General features: G+C 47.6%; 1 protein-coding gene across 1 annotated transcript; it reads right to left on the minus strand.

The window, feature by feature from the left end:
• Positions 1-1,936: 1,936 nt before the first annotated feature.
• On the minus strand, positions 1,937-23,068 carry EEF1AKMT4 (EEF1A lysine methyltransferase 4). The gene is made up of 3 exons (XM_079978291.1): positions 22,792-23,068; positions 10,831-11,114; positions 1,937-2,226 (listed from the first exon to the last, which is right to left on the minus strand). Exons 1-3 carry the CDS (start codon positions 22,985-22,987, stop codon positions 1,939-1,941), a joined length of 768 nt encoding a protein of 255 aa, XP_079834417.1. The 5' UTR covers positions 22,988-23,068; the 3' UTR covers positions 1,937-1,938.
• Between the last annotated feature and the right edge of the window lie 2,339 nt (positions 23,069-25,407).

Consider the following 25,407-nt stretch of genomic DNA (forward strand, 5'->3'; position numbering starts at 1 on the left):
ACTGGATGTGACGTATACTGGTTTCCTGTTTTTCACTGTTTTTCACTGGTTGTTCTCTCCGTGCTTTAGAGGAGAGAGGATGCTTTCTCTGCTCCGGCAGAGGCAAGATGTTTTTCTGTAATCTACCAGCTTTGAAGTGTAAATAAAGTAATATAGAGTATGTGGCACGTACTCCTCATCATTCCGCTGTGCACGGGACTCAACACTGAGCTCAACAACAACTCTCTCCTCTGGTGGTCTCCAGAAGCACATGGCTTCCAGCCAGAGAGGCAGGGCTGGGCCACTGTGGTTTGTAGCCACCATCCCATCTCACTTGTGGGGTGGGGCTGGAAGCATCTGGCCGGCAACTTAAGGAAACAGGATGCTAGACGAGATGGGATCTTGGACGCGGAATAAAGGTCTGCGCTGGGTACGCAGAACCTCTTCGCCCAGAAATGGGAAATGCTAACTGAAGCCACAACACTTCAGCTTCCGAGACAGGAGATGACAGGTTTTCAAGCACATTTCTGCAGCTGTTGAGAGCTAGAAATGTGCATGTTTAAGAACACACACAAAACTCTCAATTTTTTAGTACGTGCATTATCTTGTCTCCTTAAGAGTTGTGGCATACACATTGAACCCTACCTATAATTTAAGTCAGCCATCACTTTCTTTACTAGTCCTAGTCAGGAAATTCTATTCATATGAATGATGACCTTGCACCTGATCCTCTTTCCCCAGTACGTGTAGCCCACACACTGTGTGCAGTTACTAAAAATGCACTAGCATTAAAAACAGGGCAGTGAGGGTTCTAGTCATCATGATTTTTGTGGGACTAAAAACTGAAATGGCACATTAGTCTGGTTTCTAAATGGTTAAATGAAGATTGTTTCTCTACACGTTTCAAATCAACAACAGCTTTTGTTATTATCCAATGGACCTTCACCCTAATTCCATGGGACAGCCATGTTTGCAAAGGGGTTGGCTCTGCCTGTGCAGAAGAGAGGCACAACTTTTCACTCCTGTTAAACAAAGCCACAATTATGCACACAATTTCTGCATACAATGACAACGGAAACAGGAACCCTGCTCCTCCTTTGCTTCTAGTTAAATCTGATTCCCCTTTCCCAGCAAGTGACACAGCTTCCACCATTCGATTTGGCATAAAAAATTATCCAAAGCAAAACAAACAAAGCATGCGGAAGTCCATTCTTATGCTCATAGTTAATCTGCCCAATGAATTCAGATTGCAGAACTGTGGTTCCAAGTTGCAGAATCTGGGATATTTTAGTGGAATGCTGTAGAGGACCCTGAAGAGTGAGTGACAGCCTAGAAGAGAATTGTCCTGGGCCTTCTGTTCTGCCACTTGTCACAGGCAGGACCAACCAGTGAGCCAGATGTGAAGTCAGCACTGGCAATCACTTGCCTTTAAAAAACCAGCTGAGTGGAATAAAGCCACATTTCAAGATGGCCACAGACTCTAGATCTTCCTCTCCACAGAGAGGCCTGGCGAAGGAGCCCGCTCTGTATAGCACCACCCCAGAAGAACCTGGGGATCACAGGATTTCAAGGCACAGCCGTGAGATTTAAAAACAACAACCAGAGTTTCCAACACCTCGCCCCTTTCCACGGACGGGGTTCGCAGCTCCAAAGTGCAGGCACAAGAGAAGATGAAGAAAGGGGGAGGGAAATGTTCCTTTCTTACAAGAGATTTGGCTGCAGAAAACGTTCCCATCCAGCTCCATGGGGAATTGGCTCCCGTTGCCAACTGCAGCTTTTTTCTTTCTTTCTTTCTTAATTCAAAAAATGAATACTGTATGCAGGAAATTGCCCAAAATGACTTGGGAGAAAATGTTGACTCTGGCAGTTCACCAGCAGCAGCAGGCAGATTGGCACGTGGTCACGAGAGCAGTTTTATGTGCCCCCTCTCTCCACCCCACCCCATTCCTTGCCAGCCACTCACAGGTCAATGGCAGAGAGAAAATTCTCACTGTCTGGGTCCTGGAGGTAGCGTACAGGGGGCGGAGTCCGGGGAGGCAGGTGCAGGCTCTGCCCCAGTGCCAAGTCGGAAGGGGACAGCTCCTCGCCCTTCCGCATGACGTAGATGAAGTAGTGGAATCCGCTCCCGTACGTGGAGTGCCGGACGGACCATCCGTAGGCTGGCTGGGCGTAGTGGCGCTTGCGGAAGTGCGGCTGAGCAAAGGTGATGGAGATGAACCGGCCACCAGGGCGTAAGACTCTGCTCACCTGGGAGGAAAAGAGGGACAACATTTCAGAGGACTCAGTGCAGGCTGTGTGTGTGTGTGTGTGTTGGTCTATATGACCCTTGGGGTCTACGATTCTGAGATTCTTTGCTGAGGCTGGGATCTCCTTTCCACCTCTGCCCTTGCCTCACATCACAGAGCAGCACTGTGTCACTTGGCACACCTATACCCCACTCACCATTCTGTTTTGGCATGCAGCTTGCAAGTTTCTAGACCTCATGACAGAAAGTCTTAAGCATGCATAAATCATGGAAGCATCTGCCTTTCGCTTGGACGTCAGTGACCTTGTGCGGCAAGCGCCCCTGAATACCAACACCACCAATCTTCCCCGCTACTCAAATGTGGGGAAACACAGGGAAAGGTCATTGCCTTTGAGATTTCTTATAAACGCCCATCTCTATCTAACAGACTGCTGGGGGCGGGGGGGAGAGGGTGTGCTTGTGCTGATGCAGCAAGGCAGTTATTACTTCTCTTGGTCAGAGAACCCTCCCCATCTGGGCTACAGCTCCTACAAGGACCAGCCTTGGAGAAGAGCCGCCGTTGGCCTACCTGGCTGGCAACGGCTACTTGGGAAAGTCACTGGGGATTTAACCTGCGGGCTTCTAGATGCAACACAGATGCTCCGCTACTGAGCTCTGGTCCTACTGCACAGGTAGTATGTAGTAATAAAGGCAACATAATGTCTTGCCTTTGGGGGGCATTTAAACCAGTGGTGTGGAGCCGGGAACAAGGCACCCTGCTTCCACCCTTGCTCCATGAGCATCCACTCTCCTCCTCCTCCTCTTCCTGCTCCCCACCGTCTCCCCAGAACATTCCTGAGCCAAGATTTTAAAGAGACACTGTGTCCAAGGTACGTCTTGTTTGAAGCCGAGTGGACTTGACCCTTTTAATCATCATTTTCTCCTCGTTGGAACTAAGCTCCTGCTAATAGGATGGAAAAGAACATCAATTTTCTTGCTTGGCTTTATCCAAAGTCAAAGGCATTTACGGCCAGCGACGGCGTGATCGGCATGCTAAACTCTGCTGTTGGCGCTCGGCCGCCAGCACTTTGCCTGCCCGGCTGCTTCCTCCCCCCTCCCTCCCCCCCTTGCCCTGCACTGTGCTGCGCAGCTCTTGCCGGCGGTGCGCACCCAGCGGAGCCCAGGAAACACCCCCGCCCTCTGCTGCCCGGACCCCCTCCTCCCCCTGACAGGTGGGGATTGAATGCCCTTCATCTCTCATGACTCACCAGTTAACCGGAACAGCCTGTAGCAGGAGGCTGCAAGAGTTCTCTTAGAATGGAGCAAAGGGGATTGTAAGAGAGACACACACAGAAAGAGAGAGAGAGACAGGAGGGTGTTTTTTCTGCAGCTAGGGGGAAAAAAGAGGATTATGGGGAGAAGTAGGAGCTCGCCGTTGCAGAAGGGGGGACAGGCAGGCGTCAGAAACCGCTGCAGCACATAAATCCATGCTGGATTTCGAGGGTTGGATTAAGCAAAAAAGGAACTCGGAAGTCCTTGTGTTTTGACGTTTCCAAATGGGATATACTTTTGCTCGTGTGGCCAGAAAGAATTGCACTCAGCCACGAGAATGCTTTGAGGGTCATCTGTTTCACCATGTGCTGTCCCGTCTTCCAGAGTGCAGTTTATCAGCATTTTAAATTTTCTTCATCTGGAAGATTCAAGGGCCATCCCAAAAACATTTCAACATTTCAGTGCATTGTAGGATAGCACCAAAATAGTATATTTTAATTTGCAGAATGTGGGTAGATATCTTTTCAAAACAAGGGCAAGAGCATCAAGAGATACTTAGGACAATCCTGGTTGTGTTGTATTTCTTATCAATAAAAGAATTTGGTGTGGTGCAATGAAATTTCTATTCTGAAAGTGTGGTCCAGAGAAAATTGTGTTTGGGAACCACTGCTTTAAAGCATTGTGAGCAGTATCTGGCAAAATCACAGAAGAGGGTGCTGAGCAGTGTCCCCAATGCTCAAGGGGACGAGGGCTGGAGATCCTCATCACGCCTCACCCTCCACTCTATGAGAACACCACAAGAAATATACATCTTGCAACCTCAGGAATAAATGTGCAATGCTGCATAATTTATACAGGTTGCAGGATTCAAGTCACCTTGACCGAAGAAGACATCCAGGCATTGCACACAGCTGAATGCCTTCGTGGTCCTCATGGTGAAGAAACCGGCCTCTTGGCGCAGGAGGAGCGTGCGCCAAGTTTTCACGACTGGGAATAACTTTGTCAAAAAGCTTTGGAAACTCGGGCTGCCTTGGGCAGTGCTTGAAATGGTCCAGCAAAGTCCCTGGGCCGCTTCACTCTCACTTTCTAGCTCGGAGAAGCCTGCTTTGGTTTAATCCTGCGATTTGCTTAATTACTAGGCAGATCTGGGAAAGAGCCAGGCTCTACATTGCTTCTTTATCCAAGAGTCATAGATATAACTGCTGGCTAGGCTGCCTGAGGCCGAAAGGGACTGAAGTGCAAAATAGTTGCAGGGTCCAATGTTGGGGAAGTCCAGGCTAGCCCCCAAAAGCCAAAACGCAGGTCGTCTGCTGAGAATCCTCATGTAAATAACAGAAGGCGAATTATTGCTACACAATGCGTGGCTTCCTTCAACATGGCATGCCGCCGTGCCTAAATGGTTTGGCACCAGCACACCTCCAGGAGAGGGATGGACAACCTGGGGTCTTCCAGATGTTGCCAGACTCCAGTCCCTCCCACCACTGGGCCTTGCTGGCTAGGGCTGATGGGAACTGGAGTCCAACAACACCTGGAGAAGCTCAGGTCCCCCGTCCCTGTCCTTGTCTCAAGATCTTCCTTGGTGGACCTTCTGTGCCAAAGGAGGAGGCAGGTGGTGGTGTCCCAAGGCAGGGCCTTTTCAGTGGCAGCACCTGTGGCAGGAAGGCTCAACTGGCAGCGTATACTTAAAGTATGGAACTCGCTCTCACAGGAGCCCGTGATGGCCCCACCCTAGAGGGCTTTAAAGGAGAATTAGACAAATCCAGTCAGACACAATAATTCTTCTGCGTAACAGTTGAAGAATGGGAGAGTGGGCTTGTGCACCATCCCAATTGTGGGTTTCCCACAGGGATCCTGTAAGAACAGGATGCTAGACTAGATGGATGTTCTTATTCATCTAGACCTGGATTTCAATACTGCAGGTCAAGCCTACCCTAAAATTATTGCCCTGTGGATTTCCTAGTAGGCCACCTCCAGTTTACACAACCACTGGCTCTCAGAGAAGGGAATTCTAATTCACCTCGTTGGTCCCATATAGAAACCTGGGATTAGACTGGAATTAAGGGCTGTGTTCTTCCAGTGTAAACTGGTGTCAAGGGATAGCAAGCAGTGCGGATGAGGTGTGTGTATGGGTGTGTGTGTCTATGTGCAGAAGATGCACCCAAGTCCAACTGCATGGAAGGAGGGAGAGGGAAGAGAGATGTTCTGCTCCAGCTCCTGAACCAAGTTTCTCACACAAGTGAGGCACACAGAGAGGGAGAGAGGAAAAGATTCCAAGTGGGCCCATCATATTCGCTGAATGAGATCCAGTAAGCTTTCCCCTTTGCCAGGGCAGCCTGCAGTTATCAGAACAGGAAATGCTGTTGCTTAGAGACAGCTGCATGGACTTTGGCCAACTGGCAGCTATTGCAGAGTCTCTGGGGGGCTGTTAAACTGAAGAGGGGAGAGAAGCAGGGAAGTATTGTTTCTAGGACTGCAGATCCAGACTTTGGACCCTATTTCTGCAACACTTTGGAGCTGCAATGCATTGGGCGAAGGAGCCAAGATCCATACACCACGAGTCCGTTTAGCTCTGAGGCTGGCTACCTAACCCTTACAAGCAGTGTGCACCACTACCGCTCACAAGGAGCTTCGATGGCACCTGAATCAACAGCGCATTGTTTGCTTGTCCTCTTCATTTCCTGTTTGCGCCAGCTCAGCCTCTCCTCCATCAAACACACTGGCTTGAGCATGTCCACATCTCACAGGCTTCCAGGAGAGGACATGCAGCCTCCCTTCCATTCTGAACAGAGAGGCGCAAAGAACTTTTCTCTGTGAGGGAGTGCAGCACCCCACAGATGGGGTAGCAGATAAGCTAACATGCCCACACCATTTTATGGCCCCGACTCTTTTTTCTGCTCATAAAGACAAGGCAGCTATTGTGCCATGCCCCCACAGCAGCCATTTTGTGAGTGGCAGCCAGGGCACTTTCTCAAAATTACAAATATGCCCTACTCAACCCTGTCCCAAAAAGGCTGGTGCCCCCTGCCTTGCCTAGTTTTCAATTCAGATGGTAAACCTATACTTGGAATAAACCAATTCAGAACGTAGCAGGTGGAAGTTCACAAAAACATTCCCTGCAGACTAGCATGGAAGGGCAAAGTGTGCTGTAGCCTGACTTTCTACACATCACACTGGTTTGTTGTGTGGAGGGGCATTCAATCATGTGAACGCCCACCTTCAGCCTGAAATGGTACAGTCCAGGCACAAGTCTGCAACCTCCTTTGTGCACTAGAATAGAAGATGCTAAACTTTTGGAACGTGCCACTTCATACTGCAGGGAGGCGGGTTACCATTTTGTGTGTGCGCATTTTACTGCTTCTCAACATAATAAGGCTTCCCACATGCAGCAAGTTGAGATGGTGACACAAAACCCAAGTGTCCAAGACTGTGACTTGCGTAGTGAGCTTTTTCCACCATTCAACACAATAACATGCAGCAGGTGGGAGGCTCTTTGTCACCTGCCAGAAGCCCGGCTGCAGCAGCAGAGGGAACAGGTAGGATACAAGGCCACTCCACTTGCACAGCCAAAAGAATGGCAGCCTTTAGAGCATCCTCTCCTTGAACTTTCCTTTCCATCAGAACAACTAGCAATCAAGACCTTGAACCCGAGCTTGCTTATTTCCTCCTCCCTCCCGGTGCATTTTCCTTTAGCGCCGTGCCCTGTTAAGAGCGAAAGCCTGAGGGTAGAGACGTTCTCATTTTTATCGATCTAGAAACTGCTCTGGAAGTTGGCTATAGCGTGGGATTGTGTTGGTTTGGTTTTTTTTAAGCACCAAACTTTAAATAAATATATGAGGCGATGAGAATTCTTGACTAGAACTTTATCACACCTTTGACAGCTCACCTTTGTAAAGACAGCACAGAGAAAACCCTTTTACTCTGATGTGCCAGATTTAACAAAATGAGTCAATCATCCGTCTGCCTCCTCTCTCTCTCCAACCCCCCCCCCAACATTTTTCTCTGGAAATGGCTGAAATGAAGCGGAGATTCTGGAGTCACTTTAAATGGCTCCGTCGCTGCAGCCTGGCTTGCTAGCTCCAAGGGAAATGGGAGATCACTCCAAAGCACCCAGCCCCTCGCCAGGAGACCTTGCACAGATGCTGCCTCTCTGCTCAACGGCAAAGGTCATCTGAGGATGCCGGCCAGAGAGTCTCCCGGTTCCTCAGGAGGGCTGGGGAGTTTGTGGGGCAGGAAGCCTCTCTGTGGGGAGGGGAGGGGTGCAGGTAGGGGAGGACTGATCCCCTCGCCTGCCTCTGCCAGAGAGACACGAGGGACCTACATGGCAGGATCCCTCAAGGGCAGCAGCAGAGAGGAGAGGGGCTGACCCACGGAATCACCCAGCGAAAGCACTCAAGCAGGAGATTGGTCGGGTGGGAAATCAGACGGGGAAAAATGAGAGGCAGAGGCAGAACGGGAGGCAAAACGACTCCAGCTGCTCTAGAGCTACTGTGGGGGTTATCCAACATTAACCCTACTCAGAGTAGGTCCACTGAAATTAATGGCTTAGTGGTAGAGCACTTGCCTTGACATACAGAAGGATACAAAGCCTCCACAGGTATATCTGAGATTGGCTCCTGGTCTGAATCTCTGGAGAGCTGCTGGAAGTCAGTGTTGGAGATACAGAGCTGGTTGGATCAGCAGCCTGGCTCAGCAGACAGCAGCTTCCTGCATCCCTGCGTATTCATTCCAGTGGTTCTACTCGTGAGTGGAGCTAGGCTAGATACCACCCATTAGTCACCCGTGGGCATTCGTCCCAAGCAAGTGAAGACATTCCCCCCCCCCCCAATCTCCTTTGGTGGAAACTCAGCAAAGATCTTTTGCCACTTTACACCCCACATGCATGCAAAAAGAGCCCTGAAAATACAGAGCTAGGAGAGAGAAATGCAGGAGGAGAAGACTGTAGGGAAAGACTTGAGATTGGAGGAGAGAGCGAGAATAAGCGTAGAAGCATCCACGATTTCCAATCCTGTACTTTCCTAACGCCCCCCCCGTGCAAAAAAATAAAAATAAAACACACACAGCCAAATTCAATATGGTTCCCGCTGCTATGGACACATCAGACCAATTAATAACAGCCTGGAGGCATTGCCTGTCCCTATTGCAATGGCATGGCCTAGTCAATAGGGATGAGGGTTTCCATGGAAACAGGGAGAACCAGCTGACCATTTTTTTTGGGGGGGTGGGGGGATTTAAGGAGAAAAGAGAGATCCTTGAAGCTAATAAGAGGGGAAGACAGGCAAAATGTGGTTGGGGGGCACTGGATATCAACACATTCTGTCCCCCCCCCCACTTTCTTAGCCCAAGACGCCAGAGGCCTATTGGCAACAACAGTACATCCTCCCCCCCAGGGGTGAAGATGCTCAGCCTGCGTGAGCTGTTCCCCCACATCCCCGTGCTGCCGCTACCAACCCGCCCCCCCCCAAATGCAAGTCCCACGGAAATGCTGCAAACAGGACACTTCCCTGGGGCTACCCCTTTAACCAGAAAAACATGAAAAAGAAGTTCTCTCCTCCCTACTCAAACCCTGCCATCTGCAAGCAGCCATTGATGACAGAGCGGCATTGCCATGGCAACCGGGGAGATTCAAGCTGGGCCTTCTCTCTCTTTTTGTGGCGGAGAAAGAGGGAAGAGATTTCCCCCCCCCCAAAAAAAAAAACCAAATACATTAATGTGCAAGATACTGAAAGGTTGGGAGTGGGGGGGGGGCGGCGGAAGAAAAACTGATGGGGGTGGGGAGAAGCCACACTCTTCCGCCATCAGAGCCCCAACAAGTGCTGTTTGTTTTTATTTATTAAACTTGTATGCCGCCCTTCATCCGTAATATAAAAAATAGAAAATCCCCCACAAAATACAAGATAAAAGCTAGAATGAAAACAAACTATAATGCCCCCCTTGGTTGGCAGGGTGCTGTTGACTCTGCTTTCTTCTTATCATCCCAAAAACAAGCTTGCTTGGGAAATTGTTCATTTCCCCCCCCCCCGCCAATGAATCCTATCCTTCCCCCCCCCTTCCCACCAACCCCTTCACCCCTCCCTCTGGCAGCAAATACTTTGGGTGCATCTGCACAACTGTCCCCCCCCCCCCCCCCAATTGCAGAATGGTATCAAACCCCTAGGGGAACAAGGAAGCTACAGGCTGATTATCAAACCCCATAATGGGAGGGAGATTTTTTTTGGGGGGGGGGAGGCATGCTTTATCTGACTGTCATTTACCATCTTGACTTGGCTGAGGACTGCTGTCAATTTTCTTTTAATAATTTTTTAATTAAATTTTACATATATTTTCCAAAAACCATATAACATATATTCTTATCTTATACAATGTTTTGGACTTCCATCAGCTACTTCTGTAGATTTTTCGCTCTTTATCACTTAATCTGCATTTCATTAATTTCACTATTACTTTTAATAATCCTTAACTAGTAACTCTATTCATAAATTTTCTCTGCAATATTTCGCAGTCTTCCTTACAAAACCTCTTGCAGGGAGGACGGTTGTCAATTTTAGGAGGCCATGGAAGAGGCACCGTGGTCAGGATCAGTCCTGAAACATAGATAGAATGTAGGACAAGACAAGGTCCTCCACTCCAACAACCCCGTTTAAAAGGACAAGGTTTTTGGGTGATTCAATGTGTTTTATATATATATGAGCCCAATCCACACTTTTTCTAGAAGTAGTCAGGGGGAAATATGTTGGAAAATGGAGGGGGAAGACAAGATTTCTAGGGCTGCCTAAGCTGTGTTTGCAATCTACATTTTGCATCTTGCGAACTCAATATCCCACGTTCAGATTCATTTGCGAGGATCAGTTTTTATATATATTGCTTGTTTGTTTATTATATTATGCATTTTGTGTTTTTATAATGCAAACTGCCCTGTGATCTTTGAATGAAGGGCGTATATAAATTTAATAAATAAAATATTTTGAATGGGCTTTGGCAGTTTGCTTCCTTGCTCTGGGTCCAATATTTCAGCCTTTGCAGATCTTGGGGTTTGTGGAACGCCCCCCACCTCCATCCGAAAAGGAGCTGTGTGATAGCAGCATGACGGAAGGCCAGACCATGGGACAGAGATAGAGATCAGATACTTTGCAGTCATGAACATGAGGGCTAGAAACATAAGCAAGGATAGATTTTTCCCATCAGAAATGTGTGATTCTGCAGCACTAAACAGCAATCAAGAAAAAAAATCAGTGTAGTGATGCTTGTCTAATGTCCTTAAAGTTTGGGAACAGGCCAAGATTCAAGAAGTCACACATGGAAATGGTTGAAGATGGTGCAATCCAGCCCAGGTACCAACAGGAATTCTTGCCGCTCACCTCAGTTAACACTTGATCCAGAAGCATCCTAGCCTCGGGGGAGACATTCCATGGGTCTATTTCTTCCACCATCATGGAATCCAGAGTGCCCTTCTCCAACACCACATCAAAGCTCCCATCCACAAAGGTCAAGGCCCGGGCGTCCATCACTGCCCAGTGCAGGCCTGGGCAATGGGCATAGCGGTCTTGCACGCTTGCAATGCATATGGGTGAGTAGTCAATGCTGGTGATGTCTGTATAGCCCAGCTGGAAGAGGTTGTAGCTCAGAGCACTGTTCCCGCAGCCTGCAAAAGAGATGGGCTTGGACTAATTAGGCGGAAGAATTTCATGTATCGGCCAATTGTAAACAAAGGATCACCCACGTGAACCAACTACAGTGGTAACTCGGGTTAAGTACTTAATTCATTTTGGAGGTCCGTTCTTAACCTGAAACTGTTCTTAACCTGAAGCGCCACTTTAGGTAATGGGGCCTCCTGCTGCCGCCGTGCCGCCGGAGCACAATTTCTGTTCTCATGCTGAAGCAAAGTTCTTAACCTGAGGTAATCTTTCTGGGTTAGCGGAGTCTGTAACCTGAAGCGTATGTAACCCGAGGTACCACTGTATCCTAGAAGACAGAGACAGTCTGCTGCAGTTGCTCTTTCCCTGCAATGCACGGCCTTTGGTGAGTGCTGGATGTGTTCTAGGATTATGAAGGATTGGCCAAGGATCCATTAGTCAGACCCAAGGCCCATCACAGAATCATAGAACTGTAGGAATCCAAAGGGTCATTTAGCCCAACCTCCTGCAAGCCCAACAACCATTTTTTTAAAAAACTTTACACCTTTAGCTTTTACCAAGACAGTCAACATGGGTCCAGACTGTGCCTCTTTAAGACGGCTGGCGTGTCTCATGTCATTGGGGCTGACATTGGAAAGTGTTTAGAAGCTCCAGCTGGTCCAAAATGGTCTGGGCAGACTGGTGACTGGGGCTGGTTACAGGGAGAATGTTACTCTCCTGATAAAGAGAGCAGATGTCTTTAAAACTTGTGGCTAACCTTGAGCCGTGATGCTTCTCTTAAAAAACAAAACAAAAACAAACCCTGAGCCCAGCAACAAGACGCTTCGTTTTTCCAACTCCAGAGACAGGCAATTCTAAGACCCCCCCCCCCCCCGCAAACTGTTCCCCTTTGGTAGCTTACCGAACCCGGAAAGCCACAGGTGGCTGCGGAGGGCAAAAAGAGAGAAAAGCAGGACCGAGTGGGTGCTGCGGATCACAATTAGCTTAATTAGAGATGAAGCAGCACTTAATGAGCGGGTTGCAAAAGGCGCTTTAATTACTTCCACATTGGGCTTGGCATTTGTACGCCTGGCATTTACACTTACACCCAGAGGAAGGCTCAAGGATCTCAACACTCAATCTACATAAGCCACCCTACTAGGCTCTCACCTGCACTGTCCCCAGCCCCTGGGATTTAAAATCCAGCCTCCCTGTCTCTCCCCTCAGTCTACAATACAGTATATTAAATGGACTGCAGGTAGAGTAATCATGCATTACACAAGCCAGGCATCCAATGAAGACTCTGGCTCCAAGACTTCCGACTAGTTACTGCACACACTCAGACATCTCCATCTCTATCCTCCATCGGCTCCGGGGTGTGTGTGTGTGTGTGTGTGTGTGTGTGTGCATATTCCAGCCAGGCCAAAATGCTCAAAAGGAGCCAGAAGGGAGAGCGGTAAAATGGCAAAATTGGGAGGGCAAAATTGAAGGGCAAACCTGAACATGTCCACGTTGGAGGGAGGGATTTTTTAAAAATGTAATAAATATAAATAAAATAAAGATGAATCAGACATGTTTCACATGATTTCTATGCCTATCTAAGATAGGATTTGGTTTTGTACCATTGTGCATGAGGTTCTCCATGCTATTGAAGTCTAGACAATGTGGTGCCCTCGAAGTGTCGCTGGACTCCAGCACCCATCAGCCCTACTAGCACGGACAATGGCGGATGATGGGAACTGTAGTATGACAACATTTGAAAGGCCACCGGCTCCACATTCCAGGTCTAGATCCTCCCACAAAAGAGTTACAGAATGATCTCCGCACCCGCAGAAACCTAGGAACTGGCCTTTTCCCAAGCCTATCATGGGTCTATCTAACTCAGAACTGTCTACGAGGCTTCAGGTGGAAAGCCCTGACCAGCCTCACCTGAAGGGAACCAAACCTGGGACCTTCTGCATGCAAAGCAGATGTTCTGCTATGGAGCTATGATCCCTCCCTTCACGCAGAATGATCTCTCCGCCCCACAATGGCACTTCCAGAAAGAATGAGAAGTGCTGTAGATTTAGGATGCTGGAGGCAGAACCCCACCCTTCCTGATACAAAGCAGGGGCTTCGCCACTGGAAACTCAACCCCAAGTGGACTGCACGATTTGCAAGTTCAATGCCTGCCACCTCAAACTCAGACGCATCTTCCATTTTGTCCTTCACCCCCTGTGTTTTCCAGCACGGCAAGGATCCCGCGACTGTTAATCACACATCCAGCAGACGGGCCCTCTAACAGGCTCAGGCGATTAGACCCAGTTAATCCCAACCTGCTTGGAAGCTCCAGCCTCCCTCCCTATATCAGATTAAGGAGCCACCACGTTAAAAGCCACCGCAGCAGCAATCAGATCAAAGAGATAAACCATCAGGTAGGATTAATGGAGGCTTAGAGCCCTCTCCTTCCCAGTCGGGACTTTTGCAAATGGTAAGCCAGGATTCTGTTAATTTGCTGGCTGTGATTAGGGCGCAGGGGCACGGGGCGCCCAGCGTGGCAGAGCCTTTGGGAGAGGTTCAAAGAAGAAGCCAACGAACGAAGGCACATCAAGATCCCCAAGCAAGAGAGAAGAACAGGGAGTCTAACCTGCTAGCCAGGCTTGCATAACTAGTTGGGGCATCCCCCCCCCCCCCCAGTGAGAGAGCTGTTGCCTGAAATTTCATCAGCTTTTAAGGTGAAGGTATCCCAGATTCAGCACAGCAGAGATGAGTCTGGAGCTGTCACTTGCCACACTGAAAACTCTTGCACAGATGCAGGCTTATTTCTGCGTTTGGTACTCTGCAGAGATTTTATTTTAATCTAATTGGTTCTGAAATGCCATTTGACAGCACAGGCATTAAGGGAAGGGCTGCAGCTCCCTGACAGAGCATCTGACTTACAGGCGGGCGGCCGCAGGTTCAATCCCCGCCACCTCCATGTAGGGCTGGCACACTCCCTGTCTGAAACCCTGGAGAGCAACTGTCAGTCAACTGAGACCACACTGAGCAGGATGGAAAATGTTCTAAATCAGCACAAGGCAGCTGCTGGTGCTTCTGAACGCAGAGAATTGCTGGGAGAAGCCAAGAGGCCGCAAAGATGAAGCCTTTCCTGCAAAGCCAGCCCGCCCACCTGCCAATCCCGCCTCTCTCCCATCAACTTCCACCACTCAGATTACCGCGTGCCATAAATAGACAGCAGATGTGCTGCCGAGAGATTAGCTCCGCAGCTGGCTCAAGTGAGCAAGCCAAGCCACGTGCTACGGAGGGAATCATTTTGAATGCATGAGCAAGCAAAGGGCGACATCAGCAAGTGAGGCTCGACTGGTGACCAAAAGCAGTACAGTATTAGAAACTCAGATGCATAAGCTAGGTGCCAAATGGCCCCTTAAAGCAAGGTTACAGTCACCAAAATGGAATGTCCAGTTGCCATTTTGCGGCAAGGTGGCTCTAGTCTTATTTTACAAATGATGCACTGACTGTGATTGATTTTCAGTTAAACACCTTGTGGGTGGCGCTGTGGGTTAAACCACAGAGCCTAGGACTTGCCGATCAGAAGGTCGGTGGTTCGAATCCCTGCGATGGGGTGAGCTCCCGTTGCTCGGTCCCTGCTCCTGCCAACCTAGCAGTTCGAAAGCACGTCAAAGTGCAAGTAGGTAAATAGGTACCGCTCCGGCGGGAAGGTAAACAGTGTTTCTGTGCGCTGCTCTGGTTTACCAGAAGCGACTTAGTCATGCTGGCACATGACCCGGAAGCTGTACGCCGGCTCCCTTGGTCAATAAAGCGAGATGAGCGCCGCAACCCCAGAGTCGGCCACGACTGGACCTAATGGTCAGGGGGCCCCTTTACCTTTTAGTTCAGAAAACTAACCCAAGTAGGTTTAAGAATTTAAAGAAGAAAAGTCACTTGATCCAGGGACAGTCCACATATCTACTGGCCTATTCCGAACTCTTTTTCTTAATGGTGACATGGGCCATTCCAAACGTTGGAATATTCTTCACAACTGTGAGCAGGACAGTGGGATGGGGTAAGCGAAAAAAGCCACAACAATTAACTATAGCATGGGCAGTGGTCAGGGATTATGGGAGCTGTGGCCCAACAATGGCTGCTAAGTGATTTTCTTTCTTTTTTTAAGAAACCCAGGCATTAATAATCCATGCGAATTCCGTAAGATTTCGTACTGTCAGTCAGTTTTTGTAGACAGGATAGTGTCACAAGACTGTTCCCTACCAGCTACATATTATAAAATGTGTTCCAAAAAGACAATTTCCCAAATATCAAATGATCTACACCTCTTTTGGGGGGGGTGGGAAGAAGTGAGATTTTCATAAAATCACTATATATTTTTAGGTTGCAGGGACATCCTCACCAGATTAATCTGCCTTGAGAATCCTGGCTAAACCCATAAGGCAGGATATAAATGTGAAAGATAAATGTATAAACAGTTACCCCGTTTGTAGATAAATATTAAAATAGTTATATTTTTATACCTGAGACAGACAGCCAAAGACAACTTGAATATTTAAGGTTTGTGCAATTAACAATCTGCATATCATTTCCATGGCAGATGCCAAATTAGACTTGGCGGGCAAGTTGCTCGTGCTCTATGATATTCTTACTATTAACCATCAGTGTGAAAAGCCTGAGTCAGCCTTCGAAAAATCCTGACAGATGGGCTCAAGTCACAAGACAGGGGAAAAAAGGAAAGCATTCAGGCACACTTCAATTTGCCTCTTGGTTTTCACATCTTCCTGCCTTTCTCAGCTGTTGCAGTCATGATGGCTAGAAGTCTAACTTTTAAGCAAATAAGCACTGGGGCTTTGAAGGATTCTGAAAAGGGCATCAACAAATATATACGGTCTCCTTTTTCTCTAGTAGCAATAGGATCAGGAAGGTATTTTTATTATTATTTTAAAGGGTAAAAAACAGAAAATCATATTCCTAATTCTCATGGTGACACGTCAGAGATACAGAAGGACTCGGAAGGATTTGCGGAGGAAACAGGGCTTTCCTGAAAAGTCTGCTATAAGGATGGGTTCTCAGTTGCAGACCAGACCAATGCTCACATCCACTATTTATAAATCACCTGTGCTCCACCAAGAACAGCCCTTCAAAAGGGGCAGAGCATCACTCAGGTTCTGAACAGTGGCAGAGAAGGCCATTGAAGCATCTATTCACACTGCCCTCTGGTGGTGGCCAGGAGGAACCGGGATACCGCTTATTTACAAAATGTCAACCCTGCAGCAGAAATACAAAGGTTTCCATTGCACTCCCTTCCCCCTGTCCCCTCTGCAGGAAAATTGGGTACTCCAAGACATCAAGAGACGTGAAGCCCCTTCCCTCCAGGTGTAAGATGGGAGCAACTTCTTTTTTGAAGATGGATGTAATAGTTACGGTACATTGCCACAGATCCCCTGGCAAGAGCTGCACCTTCGATTGCAACCTTTTCAACTTTCCCTCCTCTCTCTCTCTTTTAGCTTCTAGCCCAAGACTGCGAGGAGAAAGCCTGACAGCTGCCTGTCTTTCTCTCCCACTTTACTCCATCACTTCTTTCTTTGCCAAAAGAACCAACACATTACGTTAAAATCTGAAGCAGGGAAGGCCGAATTAAGCACCGCAACGCATGAAAAATACACCAAATTTGCAGGAACCACCCTATCAGCAGAAACTGTGTTTGCTAGGTATAATAGAATTCACCCGAGTCCCCAATACAGGCTTCTCTGAGCAACTCGCATTTGCAAGATAAAGGATATTAGAAGTCCCTGCTGGATCAAGCCATACAGTCCAGCAGCCTGTTCTCACAGTGGCCAACCAGATGCCTGTGGGAAACCAGCAAGCAGGATCCGAGCACAAGAGCAATTCTCCCCTCCTTTGGTTTACAGCAACTAGTATTGAAAAGCATTGCTGCCTCCAGCTGATGCCCTTGATAGCCCTCTCCTCCAGGAAAGCAATGTTAGCTTCCTCCTGAAGCTCAGCTGCATCATGGAAACCCAACAATTGCCTAAATTGTTGCTGGGGAAACCTAGCCAGATGGGCAGGGTAATAATAATAATAATAATAATAATAATAATAATAATAATAATAGCTGATAGGATTGTAAGTTCTCCTGCTCTCTCCCACTCCACAATCTCTACGCAGCCAGCTGGGTGGGATATGCTGGCCTATCTCCAGCTGAGCCAGGATGAGGGAGTTATGCTCAGCCACAAAAACTGCTAGATCAAATGTGTCTTTGCTTTCGTTTCTCTCTCTGTGCCTGAGACATTGAAGCAGGCAGTCATGTTTTCTCTTTGTTCTGACCAACGCTGAATAAAGTTGTAAATAATGCTCTCCTGCGTGCATCTTTCGCTGTGCAAATTCTGTTGATAGAGCTGCATACTTAGGGGGCAATCTTAAGTCTAGATCTATTGGGATGAGATGAGTTTTGATCTAGCAGTTTTTGTGGCTGAGCATAACTCCCTCATCCTGGCTCAGCTGGAGATAGGCCAGCATATCCCACCCAGCTGGCTGCGTAGAGATTGGCAGATCTTAAGCCCTGAAAAAGAGGTGTTGCAGGTGGGGGAGACTTAGGCTGGATCCTAGGTAAAGGGGACCCCTGACCATTAGGTCCGGTCGCAGACGACTCTGGGGTTGCAGCGCTCATCTCACTTTACTGGCCGAGGGAGCCAGCGTAAAGCTTCCGGGTCATGTGGCCAGCATGACTAGACTGTTAGGATATTTCCGTTCCACCTTAAAAGGGAGCAGGATGTTTGTGTCACAGCCTGCGTATTTCCTGTTCACAGGATGTTTCTGTTGTGTCTTTGCTTTCGTTTCTCTCTCTGTGCCTGAGACATTGAAGCAGGCAGTCATGTTTTCTCTTTGTTCTGACCAACGCTGAATAAAGTTGTAAATAATGCTCTCCTGCGTGCATCTTTCGCTGTGCAAATTCTGTTGATAGAGCGTGCATCAGCTCTGGAATGTGGCAAGCTATTTCTGGAGCTCATGTCGCTAATTGATTGATACTGCGTTTCCACCTTTGCCCGATAATAAATGTTGAAAATGTAAAGAGATTGAAGGCACTTTCTTTCACCTTTGTTGGACATGCCCAAAGATTAAGACCTTTTGGGAGATGATCTATAATGAAATGAAAAAGGTATTTAAATATACCTTCCAGAAGAAACCAGAGGCCTTTCTCCTGGGCATGGTCGGCCAATTGGTGCGAAAGGAGGATAGAACTTTTTTTTATGTATGCCACAACAGCAGCAAGAATACTCATTGCAAAGTTTTGGAAAACACAAGATCTACCCACCCGGGAAGAATGGCAGATGAAGGTGATGGAATATATGGAACTGGCTGAAATGACTGGCAGAATCTGGGACCAAGGAGAAGAATCGGTGGAAGAAGATTGGAAAAAATTTAAAGTTTATCTTCAAAAATATTGTAAAATTAAGGACTGCTAGAAAGATGTTGGGTAAAGAAAATTATGTGGTTTTAGTGGAAATGACATAAAGGATTACGTAAAAATGAGTTGGTGAAAGAGAGAATGTAAAATTATAGTATATTAAGATAAATTATTAAGATAAAAATAGGGTTGGAAGGATTTGCTGAAATAACAAATTGAAATAGAATACAAAAATGGGAGGCGTGAGGACGTCAAGGAAATAAGTGAATATAAGCAAGTGATGTTTGATTTGTTTTTTGTTTTTGTTTTTCTGTTTTTTGATGATGGTTTTTTTATAGGTATTGTTTTTTCGTTTTTTCTTGGATTGTTATTATTTTTTCTTGTTTTTTCTGTAATCTTTAAAATCTTAATAAATATTTATTTATTTTTTTAAAAAGATACTGCGTTTCTACGGGAGGTCAATGGACGTCCGGAGACAGCGTGGGGGCATGATGGCTTTTGTCTCCCTGGCAGTATCCCAACATAGACTGCTTCTGCAGCGCACGGATCCTAAGCCAGTTCAAATCAGTCACACACCAACTGGCAATGTGGTGTAAATTAACCTAGCAAAAAGGGTGGTGCAACTCAACTCAGGTGACACACATAGGATTGCATGAAGATTTTGCCCCTTTGCCTCAGCTGAAGCAACTGTTTACACACACACACACCAGTGCGAAACAGGCACAGACTTCAGGAAAGAGCTGAGCAACAAACTCCATAACGACTGGCCAGAGACCACTGCCTGTAACATACTGATGGATCAACTGTGTGCCACTGCTTCCCCCTAGTGGCTCATAGGAGCAACATCCTAAGAATATTTTTATAGCTCAAAAGAATTCTGAATCCAAAGTAAAAGGTAGTGAGGAAAGTGGGTCCTTGAGAAAGGCTGTCCAAATCCATAGTAGGGCAATATCTTTATTTATAGGAAAGGGCAGAAGTTGGTTGTCAGAGCAAAGGCTTCAATCGCAGGTTCAATCCTTGGCATCTCCATGGGAAGGATCACCAGCCCAAAATGCAGGAGAGGCAAAGTCAATAATAACATTAAGAACCTTTTGGGTCAGGCCCATGGCTCATCTTGTCCAGCATCCTGTTTTCACAGTGGCCAACCAGATCACAGAATTGTAGAACTGCATGTTCGGAAGGGACCCACAAGGGCCCTCTGGCCCAAGCCCCTGCAATGCAGGAGACACGCTAAATAATCCCTGGCAGATGATCATCCAACCTGTGCTTGAAAACCCCCAATGAAGGAGAGTCCACCACTTTTTGTGGTAGATGCCTGCGGGAAACCCACAATCCGGCCCTGAGCACAAGAGCACTCTCCCCTCTTGCAGTTTCTGGAAGCTAGTGAGAGGTGTGTTTTGCTATTTTGTGCACGGCGCTGTGGGTAAAAGCCTCAGCGCCTAGGGCTTGCCGATCGAAAGGTCGGCGGTTCGAATCCCTGCGGCGGGGTGCGCTCCCGCTGCTCAGTCCCAGCGCCTGCCAACCTAGCAGTTCGAAAGCACCCCTGGGCGCAAGTAGATAAATAGGGACCGCTTACTGTCGGGAAGGTAAACGGCGTTTCCGTGTGCGGCGCTGGCTCGCCAGAGCAGCGATGTCACGCTGGCCACGTGACCCGGAAGTGTCTCCGGACAGCGCTGGCCCCCGGCCTCTTAAGTGAGATGGGCGCACAACCCCAGAGTCTGTCAAGACTGGCCCGTACGGGCAGGGGTACCTTTACCTTTTACAGCCTTGATGAACCTGGCACCCTTCAGAGGTTTCGGATTATAACTCCTTGCCTTCACTTCTACTCTTTTCGGTGCCTTTTGAAAACATCCCTCTTTAGACAAGCCTACCCAGATGCTTTGAAAGTTGAGGTAATTCTAATCTGCTTTAGCATTGTAACCTTTTAAAGTGGGGTTGCAATTTTTTTCTTGATTTTCTTGTTTTCTCATTTCATAAACCCCTTTGAGGTTTTGTTTTGTTTTTACAGCCAAGCAGCCCCTGAAGTTTTATGAAACAAACAAGTAAACTAACAAACTCACTCCCAGCAGCCCCAGCTAGCTGGCTGAGGCTGCTGGAAGTTCAAAACACCTGGAGGGCACCAGGTTGGCAAAGGGCCCCAGGGTCTTACTCCAAGTCTGCATGTTATGTGTCACACTGTGCTACAAAGATGTCTGCAAGCGTGACGTGAAGACTGGCAACATCTACCCCGCAGTGTGAAAATGACCTTAGGCGGAAGAAGATTGGAAGAAGTTTAAAAACTACTTACAAAAACACTGCAAAATCTTTGAATGTTGAGGACACTGAAATGAAAAGAAGAGGTTCAAGTAACTAAGATAAGTAAGAATATGAAAGAAGGGATAGATATTGGATGAAAATTTGAATAATATAATATTTGAAGGAACTTTTAAAGGATAAAACTAATATAAATGAATTTGCTAAATTAAATTTGAAGTGGAATACAAGAATGGAGGGCGGGTGGAAGTCAAGAAAATAAGGCTATGAAGGACATGAATTTGAAAAGAGTGTTCTTTTTCTTCTTCTTCTTCTTCTTCTTTTATGTTAAGTGTTTGTATTTTTGTGGTTTGTATTTTTTTGTGCTTTTCCTATTTATTGTTTATAATTTTTTTATTGTGGAAATTTAATAAAATATCATTATAAAAAAAAGAAGAAAAAAAAAGAAAATGACCTTAGTGCCTGGAGACATGGAATGACAGCTGGGAGGAGCGCAGAGAGAAGAAATCCCGCAGAGGATCTGCAGCAGCAAAACCGGACGCCTTCATCTGCCCCAACAAAACATGTCTCTTCTGCATCAGTTTCTACAGCCACAAGCAGGCTATGCAACCTTCCAAGAGTTTGACCTCACCCCCAAAGGTGCACACAGTCATTGTCTCCTGAAACTGACGGGTGCCAACAACAATTGTCTGGTTGGTTGCTTTGGACTGCCCTGAGGAAGATAAAGCTTGTAACATATTTAATAATAACAATAAGAGCCAGTGTGATGTAGTGGTTAGAGCAGGGGTTGGCAAGATTTACCTTGCCTGGACCAGTTCACTCCAGCAGAGATCCCTCTGTGGGCGGGATCGCATGCGCCCGCAATTTTCGGCACCGCAAAAGCGAGTCCCCGCGTCACGCTGCACCGGTTTAGTACAGTGCGAGGGGACTCGCCGAGTGGGCAGCTCAGTTCAGGGGCAGCTCATGGGCTGGTTACACGACCCCCGTGGGCCGCTTGTGGCCCATGGGTCTTAGGTTGCCGACCCCTGGATTAGAGTGCTGGACTAGTACCTGGGAGAAACTAGTGTTGAAATTCCTGCTCGGCAATGAAGCTTACAAGGAACCTTGGACCGGTCACTGCCTCTCTCTCTGCCTAACCTATCAAGGAGATTGACTAGCTGGAAGGTGTGCAAAGGAGGGTGGCCAAGATGATCAAGGTACTGGAAACCAAGCCTTATGAGGAACGGTTGAAAGAGTTGTGTATGCTTAGCCTGGAAAAGAAGAGATGATAGCCATCTTCAATTATCTCAAGAGCTGTCACATGGAATACAGAGCAAGTTTGTTTTCTCCTGCTGTGGAGGGTAGGACACGAACCAAAGGCTTCAAGATATAAGAAAGGAGATTCCGACTAAACATCAGGAAGAACTTTCTGATAGTAAGAGCTGTTCTACAGTGGAACTGTCTCCCTCAGGAAGCGGTGGACTCTCCTTAACTGAAGGTTTTTAAGCATACGCCGGATGGCCACCTGTCATGGATGCTTTAGTTTAAGGTTACCAGACATCCCCGTTTCCCGGGGACATTCCCCAGATTTACAAATCAGTCCTCACAGAACTCTAGCCCAATGGCTGCCATTAATTTGATTTTGAATTGATTTTAGAATGAATTGATTTTAGAACGCTGTGTTACTTTTATTGTTGTTAGTTGCTCTGAGCCCGGCTTCAGCTGGGGAGGGCGGGATATAATTTTATCATTTTATTATTTATTATTTTATTATTATTATTAATAATAATATTATACAAAATCCATTGAAGCTGAACAGTGTCCCCGGATTTATTGAAAAAAATCTGGTAACCTTACTTTAGTTGCAGGGGGGTTGGACTAGATGACCCTTGGGGGACCCTTCCAACTCTACAAACCTACCTCACAGGGTTGTTGCAGGGCTTAAATGAGGATGGGGAGAACCACGGACACCACCTTGAGCTCTTTGGAGAAAAGGGTGGGATATAAAACGCAACACAGAATATGAGATCAATAACAACGTGACAGACCATACCACGCTTCCAGGCAGGCAGGCAACTCACCCAGCACCAGGATCCGATCACCGGGGCTCAGCTCCGCCTCCAGCTGCTCTCGGAATCGCTCCAAGCCCCCGAACCATTCGGCCGGAGCCGCCCCTTCGTCCTGGTACCGCGAGTCCCAGAATCTCCTGTCCCGGTACCGGGCGTTGGAGTCCGGCAGCTGCCGCCTTCGCGGAGCCGCCTCCTCCTCCTCCCCCATGTCGCTTCTCCGGGGAAGGGCGGCCAAGCGAGGGCAGGGCTGTCCGGGGGGGGCGGGGGGGGAGCCTACCGAATCCAGCCTCCGCCCACGTGGCGCCCTGAAAACCACGTGCAGCTTCCGCTCGCCACTTCCTGATCGGTGGTGGAGAGCTTTGCTTCCGTCTGTTGGGTCTTGCTGGTGGTGGGGTGGGAGAATGTGGGGCGCTAGTCCTCAGCGAGGCGGGGCTGGCCCATGCGTGGGGTCTTTGCCACTACTTCGTATGAATGGTTTCTCTGTGCAAAACCCAGGGAGGCAGTAAACCCGTTAGCTAGCTTGCTGCAGAGATAATCCAGGAAAGAGTCTTGCAGGGCATCTTAGTAATGCAGTCCTAAGTCGTGTCTACTCGGAAGTAAGTCCCATTGAACTGAACGGGGCTTACTCCCAGGTAAGCGGCGTGAGGACTGCAGCCTTGAAAGGCTCACAAGTTTATTCTCCACGTATGCTTAGCCTGGTAAAGAAAAGACTTGAGAGGAAATTTGATGTTGTTGTTGTTTAGTCGTTTAGTCGTGTCCGACTCTTCGTGACCCCATGGACCAGAGAACGCCAGGCACTCCTGTCCTCCACTGCCCCCCGCAGCTTGGTCAGACTCATGCTGGTAACCTCGAAAACACTATCCAACCATCTCGTCCTCTGTCGCCCCCTTCTCCTTGTGCCCTCCATCTTTCCCAACATCAGGGTCTTCTCCAGGGAGTCTTCTCTTCTCATGAGGTGGCCAAAGTACTGGAGCCTCAGCTTCACAATCTGTCCTTCCAGTGAGCACTCAGGGCTGATTTCCTTCAGAATGGAGAGGTTTGATCTTCTTGCAGTCCATGGGACTCTCAAGAGTCTCCTCCAGCACCATAATTCAAAAGCATCCATTCTTCGGCGATCAGCCTTCTTTATGGTCCAGCTCTCACTTCCATACATCACTACTAATTTGATAATCATTTTCAAATATCTAAAGGGCCGTTGGTAGAAGCTTGTTTTCTCTTGCTCTGGAGGGTAGGACACGATCCAGTGAATTCAAGTTACAAGAAAGGAGATTCTGACTAAACACCAAGAACTGTCTGACAGGAAGAGCTGTTCTTGCAGTGGAATGAACTCCCACAAGAGGCGGTAGATTGTCCTTCCTGGAGGTTTTTAAGCAGAGGTCGATGGCCATCTGTCTTGGTTGCAGGTAGGACTAGAATCTCGGATCAGCAAACTTTTTCAGCAGGGGGCCGGTCCACTGGCCCTCAGACCTTGTGGGGGGCCGGACTATATTTTTTTTTTGGGGGGGGAAATCAACAAATTCCTATGCCCCACAAATAACGCAGAGATGCATTTTAAATAAAAGCACATTCTACTCATGTATAAACACCAGGCAGGCCCCACAAATAACCCAGAGACGCATTTTAAATAAAAGGACACAGTCTACTCATGTAAAAACACGCTGATTCCTGGACCGTCCGTGGGCCGAATTGAGAAGGTGATTGGGCTGCATCCAGCTCCCGGGCCTTAGTTTGCCTACCCATGGACTAGATGCAGTCCCTTCCAACTCTGATTATATGATATAAATTTGCACAATAAGGCCCCTTCTAGGTGTCCCTTTTTGTAGTGTGTTCACAATGACTTGTTCCTCATAATGATATTGGGGTGGTTATACACATCATTGGTTATGTGGTACATATTGGGGTGGTTATATGCTATCAGTACTCCTTGCACCTGCAAACTTTTTGGGGAGGACGTACTGTTTTGTTTCCATGGTCTGTAACGCTATGCTGAGTTCTTGTCAACTTTCTATGCCACAAATATTATGGGGGTCTTTTTTTGTCCTGCTTTCGTTGCACTATGGTGCAAGAGTGCCTCTCCAGATAGCAATAACGTGATCCACTTTGTGGGAGCAGCACGGAACAACTCATAACATGTGAATGGCCCAGAATAAATGCATTACTAATACACTATTATTGCATCAAGAACATGTTGCAGAATACAACCTAACAGGATGGCCCCTCTGGCATTTGTCACACATACACACGAATTTGTAGATCTGTGCTTTGAACCCAGAGCTTAAAATACATGACCTTTCACACACATGCATTTGGAGAGGATCCCTAACTTAGCAGAGAGAGAGAAGTGGAAATATAGGACAAATTCTGCCTTGCGTTGAATCCAACTGGAATACTGGCGGATCCTGCATTATACCAGAACGGATGGCAACCCTATTCCCTTTTCTCCCTGCATGATGCTTGAATATTTTGTTTCCCCCTAAAAAGCACATCTTGCAGGTCGGAGCGAAACAATACAAACTTAAAGCTTTTGCAGATGACCTAGTTTTGACCCTGCAGGAGCCAGAATCTAGTACGAAAAGAGTGTTACAATTGATTCAAGACTTTGGTCGGGTGGCGGGATTCAAATTAAAC

This window comes from Podarcis cretensis (assembly GCF_951804945.1).
Source record: "Podarcis cretensis genome assembly, chromosome: 5".
Taxonomy (NCBI): domain Eukaryota; kingdom Metazoa; phylum Chordata; class Lepidosauria; order Squamata; family Lacertidae; genus Podarcis; species Podarcis cretensis.

Coding starts and splice junctions, on each gene's coding strand:
- EEF1AKMT4 (XM_079978291.1), bottom strand. CDS start 22,987: ATGGGGGAGGAGGAGGAGGCGGCTCCGCGAAGGCGGCAGCTGCCGGAC. Junction 11,115..22,791: donor TGATCGGATCCTGGTGCTGG/GTGAGTTGCCTG, acceptor TCTCTTTTGCAG/GCTGCGGGAACAGTGCTCTG. Junction 2,227..10,830: donor TGGATCAAGTGTTAACTGAG/GTGAGCGGCAAG, acceptor TTTTCCTCCCAG/GTGAGCAGAGTCTTACGCCC.